This window comes from Carassius auratus, chromosome 2, assembly GCF_003368295.1.
Source record: "Carassius auratus strain Wakin chromosome 2, ASM336829v1, whole genome shotgun sequence".
NCBI lineage: Eukaryota > Metazoa > Chordata > Actinopteri > Cypriniformes > Cyprinidae > Carassius > Carassius auratus.
The window spans coordinates 12,006,428-12,026,636 of NC_039244.1; the positions used below are offsets into that span (position 1 = coordinate 12,006,428).

At 38.3% G+C, this 20,209-nt stretch overlaps 1 protein-coding gene across 2 annotated transcripts; it reads left to right on the forward strand.

Moving 5' to 3' along the window:
- The first annotated feature begins 2,635 nt into the window (after positions 1-2,635).
- Positions 2,636-19,978, forward strand: LOC113115794 (polypyrimidine tract-binding protein 2-like). 2 transcript variants are annotated; one of them, XM_026283418.1, is made up of 15 exons: positions 2,636-2,752; positions 3,405-3,435; positions 3,652-3,712; positions 7,731-7,903; positions 8,102-8,245; positions 8,364-8,522; positions 8,641-8,751; positions 9,081-9,279; positions 9,607-9,666; positions 10,327-10,442; positions 17,264-17,297; positions 17,850-17,942; positions 18,029-18,245; positions 18,522-18,599; positions 18,694-19,978. In XM_026283418.1, the coding sequence occupies exons 1-15, from the start codon at positions 2,745-2,747 to the stop codon at positions 18,821-18,823; spliced, it is 1,614 nt and encodes a 537-aa protein (XP_026139203.1). In that variant the 5' UTR covers positions 2,636-2,744; the 3' UTR covers positions 18,824-19,978. The 2 variants fall into 2 exon arrangements, with proteins under 2 accessions (XP_026139203.1, XP_026139212.1); XM_026283427.1 differs by lacking the exon at positions 9,607-9,666.
- The last annotated feature ends 231 nt before the right edge of the window (positions 19,979-20,209 follow it).

Genomic DNA, 20,209 nt, shown 5'->3' on the forward strand with positions numbered 1-20,209 from the left:
GCCCCTACTTTAGACAGAAGATATAGCAAGTTCAAAAATGTTTTCATGATGAATTTTCTTTTTGTAATATGTATGTGTGATATGTGGCTTTTCACTCCACAAGACATTAATTGATGCATTAAAGTCGTATGGATTGCTTGTGGATTATTGAAAAGGTTTTATTAGCTGTGTGAACTCTCATTCTGACAGCACCCATTCAATGAAGACGATTCATTGTTGAACAAGTGATGTGATGCTACAAAAAAAGTTGTGACTACTATAAATTAACAATATAATGACAAAGTTTTTATTATAACAGGATGTTATATTGGTCCACAAGGGGTACAACTGCTTGTCACTGGGGCAGTACCTTCAAAGGCATCACTTTGTACCTAAAGGGTCCACGTTAGTTCCATAAAACAACTGCCAAGGACAGTCTATGGTTAGACCCTACTCCGGAATAGAAGCTAATTTCGGTTCTCTAAAAAGGCAGTCCGGTACAAAAATCGAACATAGTTCCTATGGTGCAAAAATGCCCAAAAGTGGATAGTCCCACAATTAGTTCTGGTACTATGAAAAGGTTCCTGAAGTGCAAAAGTCCCTATAGCTACCTCAAGGGTCCATATTACTACTCTAATGAACTAATATTCACCCTTTAAGCATAAAGAAGATACAAAGGTGTCCTTTGAGGGTTCTGCCGTGACAAGCTGCTGTACCCCTAGGTATGATTTTTTTTTTCTTTTTTTTTTGAGCATATTCAGGCCTATGTCTTACAACCTATACATTTATATTTTATTAAGTTATATAATGTTAAGATACCAAGCTAATTAAACTAAAGTAACTAAAGTATGTTTTTAATTTCTACCTTATGTTCACCATAATAAGACAAGTGGTACAAGAAACAACATAATAAATAATTTCAATGCACATAGAACCTGGCCGCCAGTAGACTGTGCACATCATACAAAGACAAAACACCAGCAGGGTAACACAACTGACACTAACATAATAAAATAAATTTTCACTAAATAACATTATATGCAGCAAAAAACACCTTATAGTAGGCAAGGTAAGGCAAGTTTATTTATATAGCACATTTCATACACAATCATAATTCAAAGTGCTTTACATAAAAGAACGTAAAATAATAATGAAAAAGAAAAAAAATTATCACAAAGTAAAAACGTTTAAAAACTTTGAAAATTATCGATGTCCTGTGTCAAGCGTCTTTACGGGATCTTTACTGGTTGTGTGTGAAAGCATGCAGATATTCCGGGTAATCACTGGTAGTGTGAAAGTGCAAAATCTAGCGACCCGGGAACAATTGCCGGAACACTTTACCCATGTATTTGCCGGAATCGCAGTGTGAAAGGGGCTCAAGATTGCTCTTTTTCAGGAGGGGCTTAACAACTGCAGTTTTCAGGGAGTTTGGAAATGTCCCAGAAAAAAGTGAGACATTGACCACTTCTAAGACATCTGCTTATAAACAATTAAGCACACTTTTGAAAAGTGTGTCAAGATAGCAGGTTGACGGTTTTAGGTGCTGCATTTCTTCCAATATTTTGCTATCAATTGAATCAAAAATAGACATACTATATTTTTGATATTCTGGCCGAATCTGTCTGACCTCTGCATTACTTGAGGATGTGCTAATCGCCTTCCTGATATTGATGACCTTCTCAGAAAAGAAGGAAGCAAACTGCATTTGCTGTCTGAGAGCATTTTGCTGGGAATCAGACTTGAGGGGTTGTCTCTCAACATCAATAGTGTTGTTAACGAGTGTTGTTATAGTTACTGTTTATAAGGTTTGAGAAGAAGCTCTGTCTAGCTGTGGCTAGTTTCACATTAAAAGCATGAAGGCTGTCATTATAGATGCTACGTATAGTGAGTTTCAAGTTTCGTCTTCCACTACATAGCTGCAAACGTAATTGATAACAAAAATAAGAAGAAACAAAACAATTTAATATCACTCATGGACTGTGGAAATGTAAACTTACTGTTTTTCACTCTAAATTATCCATGTTGATTATAAAATATTGTAATATACAGTTAGTCACAAATTTTACTTCCAATTGTTTTTATTATTACTATTATATATATATATATATATATATATATATATATATATATATATATATATATATATATATATATATATATATATATATATATATATATATATATATTTACAGTGCAGGATTAAGATGCTCTGACATACTGGCAGCAATAAATTAGGCCTAAAATAAATGACAAAGTATTTTAAGATAAAAACATTCAGATCTCTGACAATGTTGATCAAGTTTCATTGTTTCTGCATAAAATGCTTTCTGAATCTCTATGCAGATCAGAACCAAAAAAATATACATTCACTTCAGAAATGTCCATGACTTTGAACATTTTAATATATTTCCATATTTCGAAGAATGGATATTTGGCTACAGTTTTAATAATTATAAATGTTCCCAGATTTTCCATAAGGATGAGAGTCACTGATTATGATAATGCAGCTGTTCTGCAGAAAACGATGAGTGTGTGTGTGTTTGTGTAGGGTTTTTTTTTTTTTTTTTTTCTTGTTTTGGTTATGAACTTTGTCACCCAGGTCGCTCTGAGGCTTTCAGCGTCTGCTCGTCGATTCGGCTTTTTTCGACTGTGTTCGGGTGATTCCGTGAATAACGGACTCTCCTCCATTTTGCATAGTTACGCTTGTGTGAAGGCTCCTCTGCTCCTGCGATCGATCTCACACCGTGAAGGACGGTTTCCCTGCAATGGACGGGTAAGTCTGCGTTGTTTACAGAATATGAGAAAAAAAAATATTTTTGAGAGTAGTTTAAATTAATTCTAAAACGAGTTTGGTCGCAATATTGAGCGTTCTAGCAAGGCCGTTGCGCAGACTGGTGATGCATAAGCCAACGTTGGCTAATAATAACAAATGCATGCATGCATGCTAGCTCCGCATATCATATTTTACCACTAAATAGATGCTTTGTGTATACATAATATCAATTAGTTACCTGCAGAATAATTTAACATCAGTCTATGATATGTATCCTATCATGTGAACAACAGTGGCATGTAAAGACGCTTAACGTTAGCTCCGCGGCTAACGCGTCCGTTTTCCTTTGTTTGAAATGTAACGGTCGGTCACTCGTTCCACCCACGAGTTAAATATTGATTTGTCGTTACAGAATAACACTTTATTATGCACAATTTGCGTTTCAAAACCCAATTGCCTACGTGCATTATTAAGCTTCTTATAACAAACTGCTGATTATAATATTGTCCACATTGCTGTACAATTAATATTTGTAATTGCGAAATTAGTGCACTGATGACATTATGTGGTGTGGCATCGATGTGTATGTGATTTCGAAAGTGTAACAGAACATACAGCCCAGAATTAATCGGGATTTTTTTTGACCCTTCAGCATTGCAAGTGATGTTGCAGTTGGTGTGAAAGTAAGTGTTCTTTTTTTCTTGACTTCACTTAATTTTAGGATATTGTATCAAAACATATAAAACAAATCTGAGAGAGTAACCTCCTCCACAAGTCCATATTATCTGGGGATATTGTGAACAATGGAATAATGTAAAGTTGTATGACTTGTAAGTTACATATTTTTAATTATTTGAATGCTTTACTGAATTTGAAGTGTAACATCTGTGTCTTTGTAGAGAAGCTCGGATGAATTGCTGTCTGGCAGTCTGTACAACAGTCCAAATTCTTCAGTCACTGGTAAGAGGAGGGGCGACACTTGTAGACTGGGCTTTAAAGATGCATCATTATAGATTTGTGTGTGTCTGTGTGTAATTGATAAGCAAAAACTAAGTTCACAGGGAATACAAATCATTACAATTCCACAGAAAAAGCCACAAATTTCAGAACTCTCATTCACAAAATTCTACATACCCTCAATAGGCTAACGTAGACTAACCATGTTCCGTACACAACGATGTTCTTTAGAGGTGATGTTTTAGCGGCGATTACAGAATAAATCATTCCAGGTTATACATAAACTCTATATCTGTGTCATCCTTATGTCTCCCTCTTTCACCCCCGATCTAACCAGACACCCATCCGCTGTTTTTTTTTTCAGTAAGTTTGCTAGGTGCCCCCACTGCGCTTGAAAATGAATGGTGGGCAAGTTATACTTCAAGACTGCAGCTTGTGAGGGAAGACAACTAGAGCAACAAAAATTTACATTTCTATTTCATTTAAGTTTCCCACAGTACTTATTTATTAACCCCTTAACTGTCACCCCCCCCCCTTTTAAATAGTCATTAAAGTGCACTATCCAAACTTAAATTGCTGTATTTTTTACTCTAAAATTGGTATAAAATGAAAGCCTTGTGTCTAAATAAGTTATGTTACAAATTTGAAGTTAATATGAAAAAAAAAAATTAGGTTCCTGTGAGATTTTATTTAGGGCGTCATACCACACACAGCCACTGTTTTGAATTTTGCTTAATTTTTCTCTTGATTTTTCTGAATTTTACTTCTATCTCAAAATAACCACAAAATATGAAATCCTGAGACCCAGACCTTTCCAATGATATGTTTGTTGCCAAGATTATAAAAAGTTTTGGTTCTAAAAGACTGTAATGCATTATATTTTATGACACTTGACACTGCCCACTAAGGGGGAGGTGACCGCCATTAGATTTTAAAGTACCATTTCCAGAGACTTAGATCTCTGCAGAGCAAAAGTGGGCGTTTATCACCTTTTGGGTGTTTTCAAACTGCTGGGTGTTTCTAAATCATGCAATCTAAATGATTCCCCTTAACCAACCCCACCCCTAAACCTAACGTCACTATGACGTCAGCCAATCCGGTATCATGGTGTAAAAACACCCTGATCTGGTCACTCCCATTACTTTCCTGCAGAGACCTATACTTGGTATTTCCATGGTAAAGCAATGTCTGATTTCAAAATGGTTTTCACAGGATGAATCTTGGGCTTCTAAGCTTTTAAATTATATATGATTTATGATGATTACTAAAAGATTTTATAGAGAAAAAGACAACAACAAAAAAGAGAGCCAAGCGTCCCACAGGTGGGACGGTGACAGCAGTAATTAACTTGCATTTTATCAAATAAAAAGGTACTCATCTTTCATATTCATTTAAGTAATGTTTTCTTCAGTTAAAATAAACAGTTCACAGTTGATCAATTAAATGTCCATTTTCGCTGATAAAATCAAGTTATGGTCGCTGTACAGAACACCATTATAAGCCTTTACGGAACAACGTTAACCCCTATGATCTTCCGTACACTGGCGAAGGAGCTACTTTTCTCCACTTTTCTCAAAAACTATTGTTCCTAAAGACATAGATCAAATTGTGGACTGTAAAATAGGTATTCCCCCAGAGAATGAGCACAAAACACGGTTGTCTGTCTCAACAATGGAGGAGTGGATGCTTGCGAGCGGTGAATAGCGAAAATTGTACTGAACATGATTAGTCTACGTTACATATAATTGTTTAGAACGAAGTACCTAACCCTCTCACATATGTGTTTAAAATATTCAAATTCACCCCCCCCCAGCATAATTTACTGCACCATACAAGGCAGAAATATTTATAAGCGATGCAAAAGACTATGCATGCTAGCCATTAAAGGTGCAATAGGTGATTGTCTTCAGAAACATTTGTTGTTATACTGATTCAAAGTCTTTTCACATCATTATAGCAATCATTAAGTAAAGTAGTTTAAATGTTTTTTATCTGTATTTATATATTCGGTGGAAGGCATAGGACCAAGAAATGTACGTCTAATCAAAATGCTCTGTTCGAACGTTTTAAATAGCTTTCCTACCTGCCTGTCAATGTATGTATCTGCATACCTCTGCGCACCCTGTTCGCGCAGACAGGATACGTTATTAGCACATTCACGCACACTGCAGACAGAGCTAGAATGGGAGACAAACATCAACAACACGGTAGTGCTGCGCGGTTTGACCAAAAATGTATATACCTTTTTTTTTTTTTTTCTTTTTTTTATTATACCGGTTTTTCGGTTTATGACGGGTTTTTTTTTTTTTTTTTCATGCATAATCAGGTGTACAAGGCATTTTCTGCTGGTTGATATTCCAAGACGTGCTTGCGGATAAGGTGCTGGAGCAAATTGATCGTATTGCCGCCTTTTTTTTTTTTTTTTTTTTTACAGCATCGTAAGTCTTTTATCACAGTACAGTAATAATCTTTCATATAGACATTAGTTTAAACTCAATAAATATAAACAACACATTATTCATGCATTTTACTTCTAGGTTTGTATAATAAGCTGCTCCACCAAGCGGCAAAACATTTAAACACAATAATTAGCCTACTTGTTAAAATATTGAAAATTAAGTCTTGTGCATTTTGCATTTAAATCTTTATCACAAGCAATCCCACGGGTCTTAATGTACTTTGTTTTTCTTCTTCCATAAAAGTGAACATATATATTGTTTTCCTTGTATATCTGAAAGTGCCCTTTTTCTTCTTTTAAACCTAGCCAAAAACCCATGTGACTGCGTTTCCATGTCAATCCATGTTCATTTTTCCCGCGAACAATGCGCTTTCACTTTAATTCAATGCCTACGGCACAGCAAAAATAAACTCAGTACGTTAACAATCGCTGCACTGCTGCAGAGCACTGCTCCTTGACACCTTGTGCATACACCCATTAATACGACTGTGTGAAACGGGCGTTATAACGTAACACCAGAGCACTGCTGTGTTGAGCCCTGTCTATGGCGTACGCTCACCACGCCTCACAGTCGCTGCTTAGAAGTGCAACATTGTAAAGGGTCCGTCTGAAACAGTGTCGGAACGAACGTTGAGTAATTAAATGCACCGGTATGGCGGTATATTCAAAATTAACATCGTTACGAAAATATACACCGGTTTTCGGTATGAACCGGTTTACCGCCCAGCACTACAACACGGTCTTCCTTCATGGTATTGTAGTACTTTTAAAGTTTTCTCGCCTGGTTAATGACACACGATGTAGCCCAGCGGTTCCCATTTCCAGTGCTCGCGCACATAATTTGCATATCTTGCTTAGGTAACACACCCGATTCAGATGGCCAACTCGAGCTATGTGAATGAACGGTGTTCCAATCGATATTATCCCTACAAAGTGTTCATTGCTCCTTACTCCCTGAGCAGGGGTTTACTTCACTTCGGAACATGGACTGGAATTGGCTGTCAGAGTCATGTATTTATTTAGTAACATTTTATCTGTCAAAAATCTCATCTAAGAGTTCAGCTCCGCCTATATGTCATAAAGATATAATAATGTTTTTTGTTAGGGAGCTTTTATAAAAATGTGATGTGATTGTAGGCTATATACTGTGACTACAAATAAACAGAAACTGACTCGACTGAATAAGCAGGTATAGGCTTTGTTCATACCGCTTTATTTCTGTGTGACTAATTTTCAATCCTGATAAATTAATTCAGTATGATCAATGTATCACTTATTATTGTGAAACATTGTTGCTTTTGGATTTAAATATTTAACAAAGCTGTCCCAACAGAGGAAAAGCAGCTATTTTGACCACGTTTTCACTTCATGAAATATAAACAGAATATGAAAGATGACATACAGTAAATTACAGATAGTTTTATAGTTACAGTATATATATACACATTTATATATATATATATTTAAGTTGGTCCCATTTATTTAATTGAACCTCATAAACTTGATGAAACCAAATAAAAACCAAGTTTTGAAGTGCAGGTGTATTTCTGATTTATTTGACAGCTAATGGAAGTGACAGTAAGAAACTGAGGGTGGAGGACAGTATGGATAGCCCACCATCCAGAGTCATTCATATCAGGAAACTCCCCAATGAGGTTTCTGAGACTGAGGTCATCGCCCTGGGTTTGCCCTTTGGAAAGGTCACCAACATCCTGATGCTTAAAGGCAAAAATCAGGTATGTGATAGGGGATGATGGTGAGGGACATAAAACCAAGCTCCTGTTGTAATACCAAGGAGATAAATCTTCTGAAATTCAGTTTAGTGTTTAAAATGTTTTGTTTAAGCTGTTTTTCAAATAGGGGGAACAAAGTTTTTGCTCATTTATTTGGAAAAAGAGTCTGTTTCTTAATTTTGAACAATTTCCCTCGATTAGGCATTTTTGGAGCTAGGAACAGAGGAAGCAGCTGTTACTATGGTGAACTACTACACAGCTGTTACACCTCAAGTGCGTAATGTCCCAGTTTTCATTCAGTACTCCAACCACAAAGAGCTCAAGACTGACAGTGCCCTCAACCAGGTTAGAAAATGCACCCTTTTTTGTTTACATTTTCTCATAACTAATATGATATAAGCAACAGAAGTGTGTAATTAGCGTAGTTCAGATCCTAATCGTTTGCCCTGCTTTCCTTCTGAAGCGGGCTCAGGCTGTGCTGCAGGCGGTGTCCGCGGTCCAGGAGGGTGGCTCTCCAAGCTCGGCGGCAGGCGAGAGTGTGTTAACGCCTGCTCCCAGCCCAGTACTGCGAATAATCATCGACAACATGTTCTACCCAGTCACCCTGGACGTCCTCCAACAGGTCACTGGCCACAGCAGGCATCCATGTGGAATAAACTGGCATTTAAAAAAGCAAGCCAAATGTTTTTTTATACACTCATGCCTCTGAATTAAAAGGACTTTTCATTGATCTCTCTTAGATCTTCTCCAAGTTTGGCACTGTCATGAAGATAATCACGTTTACCAAAAATAATCAGTTCCAGGCTCTTCTGCAGTTCAGTGACCCAGTAAATGCCCAGCAGGCCAAACTGGTGAGTGAACGAAAAGGATTAAACCACCACAAACTCCATAAAAGTGTAATGATGTGCCAGAGCACAGTTATGAGATTTTTAATGTGATGGTGATGGCCACAGGCAAATTATGATCCAGTCAAATGTTGGTTTAGTACCTTTCTTTCATTTATGTGATGAAATGACTGCAGTTGTCATTACTTGGAAGAGAAATGTTTTTATTACTTTGAGCCAGGGCCCTACATTATGCGCTGGCTTTAATTATAGTTATCCTTATTCGCCCATGTCATAGAATAACAAATGTCTTGCTCTCATCCTCTGTCTCTCTTTTTCACTTCTTTTCATAAAAGTCTTTGGATGGTCAGAACATATACAACTCCTGCTGCACTTTGCGTATTGACTTCTCCAAGCTGGTCAACCTGAACGTAAAATACAACAATGACAAAAGCCGGGATTATACTCGGCCCGAGCTGCCGGCAGGAGACGGTCAACCACCTGTGGACCCATCTGTGGCTGCCACTCTCAGCAAAGATTCCACCTCCCTTCTGGGTAAGTTAGAAAACACTCTCATGCGTGCCTCAAACGCAAACGTTGCTCAATCACACATTTAAGACCCATCTTCCCTGTCATTCTCTGACATGCTCCATCATCTCCTGTCTGCATAGCTTCAGAGCAGAGTAGAGGTGTGAATGCTTTCCTTCTTTTATGAGTCATGAGTTTTCTAGTTCTTAGTAGAAAATGGGTCAGTGGTGCCTGAAATGCAATCCCGTCTAATTGATGTGCCATTCAAACACGTTGCTTTACGTTTTTGCCACTTCCACGGCCCCCAGTCTGTGTTTGATCCCGTAAGACTTTGACTGTACACGTTCTCCGTAGGTACTCCCTCTGGAATGGTAACTTCCTACTCTAGTGGTGGAGGGTTTCCATCTTCTCTAGGTACCTATGCTTCCATTTACTTTTCCTTTTTCCTTTTGATTTTCTAACCCTACTTGAATGCGCTCTTCCTTCTGAAGGACAGGGACTTTTCCAGTGCTGTCAGAATTGGCAGGGCTTTCATGTTGAAACCACCCTAACCATTTGTCCTGACTTGACATGCAGGATTCATAAACAGTGTCGCTATTTGTCAAAGCATAAATCTGAAGCTGCAACAATAAGCCCTTCCATTCTGCATTATGGGCCTGACGTAATAGATTGACACGCACACTAATTAGGGGCCCGTATTTCAGACAGACTGGCAATCCAAACTGCCAAACACAAGCTCCCTTTACCTAAAGCAGAGCAGCCTATTAACCGACTAACTACAGCAAGCAGACAGGGCCCAAAAAGCAATTTTGTTTTCGGATATTGCTCTAAAGTGCCAGTCTGTGTGAAATCGGTTCAGATAGTGATCTGCCTAGCGGCAGATATTGACTTTGGGATATGGGGTTGCCAGAGGTCTGTGCAGTTGGCTGTGTTACTGGATGTGCTTGGTGTGGTGGGTGCAGACAGATAGAATGCATGGCCACAGGACAGATCCGCCTGAGATGCTGAGCTTTTGGCTCTTCTGGGCTATGTGGGCTGACATGGTCCTGCTACTCTCGTTCTCTCTCTCTATAGGGGCCATCAGTCCTCTAAGTGCGGCGGCGGCGGCGGCAGCAGCAGCAGGGAGGGTGGCATTGTCTGGACATTCGGGACCTGGTGGAGTGCTACTGGTCAGCAACCTTAACGAAGAGGTCCGTACACCCCCCACAAAACACACACACACATATATCCCTGCTCTCTCTGTTCACAGTCTTTTCATCACTTCAATCAGGTCACCAGTACACTGTATGTTTCAGGTTTTATATGTTCAGTCCTCATCTGTCAAAGATCATTCTTGAGTTTGAGAGGTCTTAACCTTTGTGGCCTTTAGCAGCAGATCAGCATTAACATAATTAAAAATCTATTGTATTTTGAGGGTAGAACATAAAGAAGAATTCATGGGAATGTCATAAACTTTTTCCAAATTATTTAATGTATTTTTCAGTAAATACTAGAGCTGGGTAAAAATATGTTTTACCATCAATTTGCAAGATGGAATATCATTCTTAAAACCGCAAGATAATTTTAATCCATGCATATTTTTCAGCGCACAAGTAAAAGATTTTAAACATCAACAGCAGAAATTTTATTTAAATTTCTACATTATAAATTTTGCAACATAATGTTGCATTATATTGCTTTATTAACCTGTAGGGGCCCAAAATATTATATATAAATAGTTATATTTGGATTATATAATCCCCTAAAAATTGAGATTCTGTCATCATTTACTCACCCTAATGTCAAGACCGTATGACTTCTGTTAATCTTCTGCACACAAATGAAGACATTTTCAGTATTCTCTCTTTATTTTTGTCTATCTATTGAAAGTCCATGCAGCCAAAACTTTTACTTGTCAAACAATTCATAGAAGTATCATAAAAGTAATCCATATGAGCAGAGCTGTTTAATGCAAGAAGTATTCTGAAGAGACGAAATGGCTATAAAGTTGGAAAAAACTACACAACTTTTGTCTAGATTTTTGACCCAATTTGCAGTCAGGGCACTTCATCCGACGCTAGTTGTAGATAGTCAGAACCAGTGTGCAGGTTTTGGCCATTCAATTTCATAGAAATCACATAGTGTGTGATGGGCACACATATTTTCTTATTTATATTTTTAAGCTTCAGACTATAATTCCTTCCAGTTGAAGCATATCAAACATTTTTTATGTTTTGGGCCAACTTTAGAACTCACTGTTTTTATTTGTCTTGCATTTTTGCTTTGTAACATCTTGAAAGGTTGGCAAAGTATGATCCTCGTTTGTTTAGTGTATGGTGCCCAATTTTGTCCTAAAACCCCTTACAAAGTCGGCAGGCCTTTATCCACATATAATTTTTTATCAGCGTACCTACACATACATACATAACCTTGCTTGCTTCATGTGCCAAAGCTAACCTCATTGGACCCAGCTTGTCAAGCAGGCATGTTGAGCTTCCATGTTCACCATATTTGATGAGATCTATGGATGTGTGATGATCAATGTTTATATGTGAATAAAAGCCTTAAATTGTATCTAAATTAAAACAACACGGGGGTGAGTAAATTATGAAAGAATCGTAACTTTTGTGTTAACCTGCAGTGCACTTTACGAAAAAAAAAATTTTTTTATACCCAGCCCTTCTACAAGCAAGAGTGTCAACCATCTTGAAATACCACAGCGTGTGACGTCACAGGGTTGGTTTGCTAGTTTGGCCACTGAAGTAATATTAGCATTTCTATATTTTTTGGACACATGCTTGATTTGAAATGGGGAAAGATGTTTCTTATGCATTTAAGCTAGCGGTGGGATGGTTTGCGGACAAAAATTGAACCAAAAATGTAATGTGCTAGGATTGCGGTTCAACAAAAATCTGACAACGAATCTGTAATAAGGTTTCTTATAAATAACATGTAAAAAAAAAACAGGGTTCCGCTAATGTATGTTTTAGTTGAAGGATGCGCATTCTGGCTTCCCAGTACATTACAACAACAGTGATTAGGAAAAAGAAAAAAAAAATCCCAGACAAACTATTCACTCTTGTTCAATGTGAATGTCGTATGCTGGAATATGAGCAGTCATTTATCACCCGGGTGCTGATAGTGCGTACAAAGGTGAGACCTGAACAGCACACGTTGATATCTGTGTTTAAACTAAACTCATTTAAGCTTTGCCAGTTTAAACATTTAAGAGCCAGAGGATGCGAGCTTGTGTGAGCAGTGAGAAGATTTCTGCGTGTGCTCATCAGAAGCATGCAAACTCAGAACACAAAAAATATTAAGTACTCTCTGAAGTATTGTTTGAATCGACAAATTCACACAAAAATTATGTTAACATTCCCATCTTGGTAAGCTTCCTATAGCAGACATAGCCGGCTGAACGTACTGGAACAGTGCATTATTTTAAAGTAACAGTCTAAATATTAACCGAACAGCAACAACAAAGAAATCATTCACTGCTCTTGACTGAATAGCGTTTGTAAGTTTAATAAAGATCTTTAATTTATAGTCAGTCTTAGTTATAGTATATCCTGTTTTACATTTGAGTACTTTGTTAAATTTCTGTACCGTAAAATTTATGATAGACCTACCTAAAAAAAAAAAAAAAAAAAAAACTGAAAGTCAGTGTTTATTTTATTTGTATCTTTATTGCATTTATTGTGCTGTTGCATGTAGTTAGTAGTTTTTATTTGAAAGTATAGTTTTTCCATAAACATTGCACATACCAAACTGTACCGAAACCGTGACCCTACAACTGTGATAAAAACCGAACCGTGAAAAAGTTGAACCATTCCCCCCTCTAATTTGAGCAGTACTACCATTACTGGTGGAAGAAATTGTGAACCTGCTGGTTTGGGGTGAAGACCGGGTCAGAGACAATACAGATTTACGTTGATACTCAACAAAAGAGCCATTCTGACATAATTTTTTGTGCATTTACTCAATTAGACAGGAAAGAGAAGTCAACCTGGTACTCGTCTCACTGCGTGAGTACTGCATTGAAATCTCTTTCATGCTGTCACACCCTTAAATGGCTTAAAACACTTTAATGTTTTAACTGAGAAGACTTAAAACACATGAAAATAATAAACTTTAAGGAAGCAGCACTAACCTGATCATTCTGATAGATTATTAGATTTTGCTAGCCTGACTACGTCAGACTTCGTACTTCCGCTCAATTTCAGTTCGCTCCTGTACTCAGTCTGAGATAGCGAACTATCTCCCAGTTTTCCTCCAGCTCCAAACCAGCCGGCCAATCAACGAACAGAGGGTGGTCTGAGAGCTGTGACATAGACACTAAGCGCTGAATTTACGATTGTAGTTTAGGTTAGGGAAATTGGAAACGGATACAGAGACATAGGATGCTATTCGCTCTATTGTGGAGAATATTCCCGGCATTTGCCAACTAAAGCCCGAACAAGAATAGTGTTTGTTTCACATTTTGAATGAGGGTGAAGTTGTGGCCCTATTCCCGATTCCCTTCAGGTTTTAAGAAAAGTTAAGTTTATCAACTGTTACTGATCATTAGCGAGAAGCTGGGGAGACCAAAGTCTAGCAAGGGCGAAAATTGTTAATGTGAACTGCCATGTTCCCTCCGGTATTTCGCTCAATGATTTTGTTTTTGTTGCATTCCTGTGTTTACAGTGGAAGTTCAAGGCAGCTTAGCTGGGGAATAACACACGTCATAACCAAACGTTATGTGATTGGCTTACGGGTAACCAGTGATTTTAAACTTCAGAGAAGCCCCCCCAACAAGAAAGAAAACGCTTGTCAATTATGCCCTTCCAGACTGTGTCTACGAAGCAAAGCGAAGTAGCAGAGTTTGGTATTACTAGGCTAAGATTTTGCGTCCTTTTAATAGCTGAAAAGCTAATTGTACTTGCAGGTGAACATAAAATATGTTACATAGCACTAATGGTGATCGAGCCAGTGTAATGCAAATACATGAGAGGTCTGACATAACAAAAAGATGCAACCTGAATGATATTGTTTGGAGGGTTATTTGTTTACATCACGTTGTGCCTCGCAACTGTTTGGGCAACTACGATCATTGAACTTTGTGTTTTAGACAGTTTGATAATTTATCCAATTTTTTGGTGAAAACCAATCACATTTGTGTGTTCAAAAAGGAATGAAACTAGGGATGCACCGAATATTCGGCAACCGAATAAGTAAAAAGGGATAGTATTTAAAACTATCAGAGAAGCACCGCGAGAGACTGTTTAGTGCTGCATCACGTCTAATAATTTAGTCGCCAGAATGAAGATTTAGTCGCATATGCGAGTGATTTACTCGCAATGTAGTGGGTTGTAAATAAACTGCAGAATGTTATATTTTCTAATGCATGATTGCACATATTCTAACAGCGCTGCACGAGCTCGTGGTGCCAAAGTCCAAAACGCAAAGAAAATCTGTGCAGGATTGTTACTTGTCAGTTGCTCAGTAAAATTTGACAGTGGCTATGTTTACATGCACAATTTTTGGTTCAATCAGACTGAATTCATTCCGATTGATTAATCTGATTGCAGTGTTTAAATGAATGCTAAATAAAGCGATCAGGTTTATGTGAGCATTTATATATCACAAGCTTCAAATTGGAATAATTTGTTTTTTGACATGCAAACACTGCACAAATATTGACAGGGCTTTGACGTGCTTGTCCTTCGGTATGACTGTAGTTTCTCCAATGAAAAAGGGTCAAATGCTAATGAAGTGACTCTCAGAGCAGCTGTATGTGTATTGTGCCGTGTATTCATATCATAGTGAGACGGCAGAAGCTGAAAACACAGGGAGCGTCGTCCGAGCTTTAGCATGTGTTTAAGTTACGTTAGTAAACAAAAGAACGTGTCGCGCCATTCGCCATTTATTCATTGATTGCAAAAAAATAAAAGATAATTAATAAAAAATAGATTTTTTTTTTTTTTTTGCCCAGCCCTACTCAATCAAATTAGAGGAGGAATAAACCACCCCCTTCAATCAGATCGAGCTTAATTGGATCAAGCTCAATCGGATCGATTAAGGAGTTCACATGAAGGCTTTTCCGTCCAATTGAGCCGTTAATCCGATTACAAATGTATTATTTGGTAGCATGGAAATGTAGCTAATGTGTTAACGTGTGCAACAAACGTCTTACCAAATTTGTGATCAGAATCATTTATAAATCCGAAAGCAGTTGTAAACAAAAAGAACCATCTTCCTGCAGGTTTCTTCAAAAATAAAAGCCGAGAAAAAGCATTAACTCCATCAACATTCATAAATGGTAGTATTGTAATTTTACTGTCGTTCTGTAAAATAAAAGATATTTGTATCTTTTAATGTTCGGTATTTGGCCTTCGGTCCAGTTTTTCATTTTGTTTGGCTACGCCCCAAGAATTTTAATTTCAGTGCATCCCTAAATTAAATGCCTATATTACTTCACTGGCCAATGAAGCTAACCAACCCTGTGACATCACAGCATTGTGGTACTGCAAGATGGTGCCACCCTTGCTCCAAAATCCATAACAAAGCATTCTTTTTTTCTATCTAATGGTTCGTGTTTGTTATATACTTTTTAATTCAAAGAGAAAAAGTAATTTGTAACTCTTCTAATTATTAGATTGAGAATGATGTATTCAGTCACACATATTTAACAAGAAGATGACTTTCCTTAACATGATTTTAAAAGGACCTGTGTCTCATTTCCATCCTCAATGTTTTTCATATATTATGTTCAATGTTATTTCAGTATATTTGCAGTTAGTAGTGAATTGATATTGACTAGTAATGGATTAAAAACTGTAGCTCTTTGTTTTCTATTGTGACATTTATACTTGCAGAAATATACTGAAAGCATTCTCAGTAAGGTTTTCGTCAAAATGGAGGGTCTTTCTGCAGTCTCTCCTCTGTGCAAATTTTGATCACTGTCTCTCCTCTCTCTTTATCTCTCCCCCTCTCCCCTCTCTCACTCTCTCTCTCTCCCTCACACCTTTTCACAAGCGCTCTGTCTGGAAGTAATATCTAACTGTCTTTTCTCTCTAAGCTGTATCTCTCTCTACCTCTCCTGATGCTCCACTGCCTCTCTCTAAGCTATTCAAGTTGGTATGAAACATGGTAGCCCCACCCGCCTCTCATTTCTCTCACACTCTTTCTCATTTGATTTCTCTGTCTTTTTGAAGTGTTCCAGTAATTTCCCCATCATGATTTTTGTTTTCCCAAACACTTGTGGGTTTGTGGAGTTTTCGACATGACGTGCTCTCTATTGATGCCATAACTCTGCAAGGTGGTTTTCATGCCTACCCGCTGCATGGCCCTGCCCCTTAACAGCTATAGGCTGATCTTTTGTTTGTCTTTTTTTTTTTTTTTCTTAAATGCTTTCTCATACCAAAGCCTTCAACGCGCTCTGCATGCTTTGTCCTCCTCACAGCGTTTCTGTGCTGCAGTTAGCCTGAGTAAATGTGCCCTGTCCAGTAGTCTCGGGTGACTACGTTTGGCACTGGGAAACATAGTCGGGGGAAGCAAATAATTACAAAAAAAAAAAGGCAACCCTTTCATTTTCTGACCAAACTCCTGCATTTCCTATGTACTGACCTGTATATTATTTTTGTCCCCCCTTCCAACTTTTTTTTTTCTTTTGTCCCACGTTGCTCCCAACCTCTCCTCTCCTCTCCTCTCCTCTCCTCTCCTCTCCTCTCCTCTCCTCTCCTCTCCTCTCCTCTCCTCTCCTCTCCTCTCCTCTCCTCTCCTCTCCTCTCCTCTCCTCTGTGATTGGTTGGCCCTATCTCTCCTGCAATCCTGTCTCCCCGCCCTCCATCCATTCATGCTTTGTGCCTGAACCAAAACAAATGTTCCTCCTCGGACCGACTTGCCCCAATTAACTGCCTTGACCCATGCTCCATGACCACCTCACCATTCTACGGGAAACCACCCTCCGTTATGGATGATCTGTTCATCTCCGCTCTACCTCGACTCTTCTCTCTTCCTGTCTTACGCTGCTTGCTCTTCTCTCCTTCTAAAGATGGTTACGCCCCAAAGTCTGTTTACCCTCTTCGGTATGTTATCGTTAGCAATCTACCTCTTTTTGTTATATCTTGTTAATTTCATTTCTTTCTCTTTTTTTATATCTTTCATTTGTCATTTAAGGGCTAGCTAATAATCTGGCACTAGTGTAACAACAGTTTCTTAGTTTTCCAGTTTCATTTGTTTAGTCCTATTATGCCAAATTTCAAATAAAATCGTTTTTTTTGTTGTTGTTTTTTTCATTTATTTTTCCTTGGCTTTCGAAGCCTCTGTCTCTATCTTGCTCTATCTGTCTCTCTTCATGTACAGCTTATATTAATGCATGGTTGATTATTTTGCATGTAGGCTTTTGATTTTAACTTTGCCATATCACATGAGCTTGTTTTTGGAGGGCGTATCAAAATAAGTTATGTCTGTTAGAAACTGTTTTGGACTCTTTGGTGTAGATAATTTGGAAGATTTGTACCATCATCTTCAACTTTCATGTCAGAACCGGAGCTTCTGAAGCACTAACTTGTCCTTCCTGGTTCACTCCTCTCCTCCTCCTTCCCTCCCTCTTCCATCTGCCTCTCGCCTAACTGAAGGTGTCTACGGTGACGTGCAGCGTGTGAAGATTCTTTACAATAAGAAGGACAGTGCTCTAATCCAGATGTCTGATGGAAACCAAGCCCAATTATGTAAGCTGACGCGCTGTTCTTTTGATGATGTGTTGTTTTATATCGCATTAAGACAACACAGAGCTGTCTGTGTCTTTGTTATCTAGCCATGAGCCATCTGAATGGGCAGAAGATGTATGGAAAGATCATCCGTGTGACCCTCTCCAAGCACCAAACAGTACAGCTGCCCAGAGAGGGTTTAGATGATCAGGGCCTGACCAAGGACTTTACAAGTTCTCCTCTGCATCGCTTCAAGAAGCCTGGGTCTAAGAACTTCCAGAACATCTTCCCCCCTTCAGCTACCCTCCATCTCTCCAACATACCGTGAGTATGCTGGAGTACATCCGTTTTTCTCTAGGTTTGGGCATTTTATTAATACACGTGTATTCTGGAATCATAAATCTTGGACCAAGTGCTGACCATCTTTTTAAATTAATTGTCAGTTTTTTTCCCCCTTGCAGTGTCTTTTACTTCAAGTCTGTGATTAAAATGTGGCTACCAAGGAAAATTCGTTTTCCCTTTTTATTGGTTCATGCATCATGATAGCATTTTACCATTTACTCTGGAGGAAATGCTAATAACTGCTTGTTTCCCCTCCAGTGAGAATGTGACAGAGGAGGATTTACGACTGCTCTTCTCAAACTCCGGCGGTACAGTAAAAGCATTCAAGTTTTTCCAGTAAGAACCCACTGCATTCCATTACTTAGTAACTTTTATGTACATTCATGGTTGTCGCTTTGACCATCATGTTTGTTTGTTCTTTACTTTCTAGAGATCGCAAAATGGCTCTGCTGCAGATGTCCACAGTGGAGGAGGCGATTCAGGCTCTCATTGACCTTCATAATTATGATATGGGCCGTGGCCACCGCCTGAGAGTGTCCTTCTCAAAGTCCACCATCTGATGATAGCCCTGGTGCTATGTCGCCTTTCCTTTCGCTCCCCCACAAGCCTCAAGTCGAATTATTTTTTACCAGTCATTCCTTAACACCATATCAAGAACCTCAATGAGAATGGCCCTTAAAGGAACACTCGCTCTGTATCTGCTCCTACTATTGTTTGTGTATGGCCAGCTGTTATTCTGTTTTAGGATGGATTGACAAAAATGTGCCTTACTTAGCAAAATAGCATCATCCCTTTGATCCCGTTGTGACACATTATAGAGGTTTAGGCACATTATGTTTTTTGATGGTTTTTGAAAGAGAGAGTTTTTGCCCTTACCCAATGTGGCCTCATCTTGTCATTGCTCAAAAGCAATTCAATTCGTCAGCTTGCTTTCATTCAGAGGCAGAAGTTATTTTTTGTGATCTATCGAATTGAATCTGAACTGAATTTGATGAAACATACACCAAGTTGTAAATTATCTCGTAAATTTGTTTTATTTTGGGCTGTAGTGTTTTTTTTCTTCCTTGATCAGGCACCCAAGGTACTTTTTGTAATTGAATCCTGTGGTAAACAAACCTTTGACAGTGGGGAGCACAGTGTGTGACGTATAGTACCTGCTTTGATATTTTTCACTCACTTTTACTTCAGTGAATTCTGTGACCCATTTTTTTAGATGAAATCAGAGCATGTGCTGATGGATCTCGGCAGTTGCATGTGTCAGATTGACCATGTTTGATGTTGTGATGTCACAGTAATGTAGGGACTGTTGGGACCAAAGTAAATGTGCCTTTAGTCTTACTTTATTCTGCATTGTACAAAATGGTTTTATTCAACCTCCGGAATATTTTTATCAATGGAGACAAAAAAATCGGACTTTACAACAGGCATCACTTATATAAATGATCATTAATTGTTCGTGGTTGTACGAGAATTGCTTACTGATTCTACTGTAAAATGACATTTTTGTGGTATTGGCCTGGGAAAAAATGGGAAGGGGTGTGTTCTGTACATTTTCTACATGAATTAAGTTTTTACATCTTTAGGAATAAAGTTCGGTATAGAAGCGGCACAATTAAAAGTTCTTTTTTCTACCAATCTCCTGCTTGACGGTCCCTGTGTGGTGTAGTGCTTTTATCCTGTAGCATGCTAAATAAACTCTTCTCGCTCTGCATTCACCTCTGCCTCTCTGCTGTCTCTTTCTCTTCCTGTGCTGTCCTCTGTATCTCACTTAGCTCTTTTTCTCTAATGCACTCTTTCCCTGGGTGTAGAAAAACTTGTTTGGCTTGGTATAAAAATACTACCGGTAGTAAACCATGAAAATTATGTTTGACTTTATTCGCAGTGATAATCTGCAACTTTCATCCTGTCGTCTTATTTCTTCTATATTTTCTCATGCTTTTCCCCAG

What these genes read in the sequence shown, in the direction of transcription:
- LOC113115794 (XM_026283418.1), top strand. An exon ending in ATGTTGCAGTTGGTGTGAAA is followed by an intron (nt 3,436 to 3,651) that starts GTAAGTGTTCTT and finishes GTGTCTTTGTAG; the next exon opens with AGAAGCTCGGATGAATTGCT. An exon ending in CTGACAGTGCCCTCAACCAG is followed by an intron (nt 8,246 to 8,363) that starts GTTAGAAAATGC and finishes TTCCTTCTGAAG; the next exon opens with CGGGCTCAGGCTGTGCTGCA.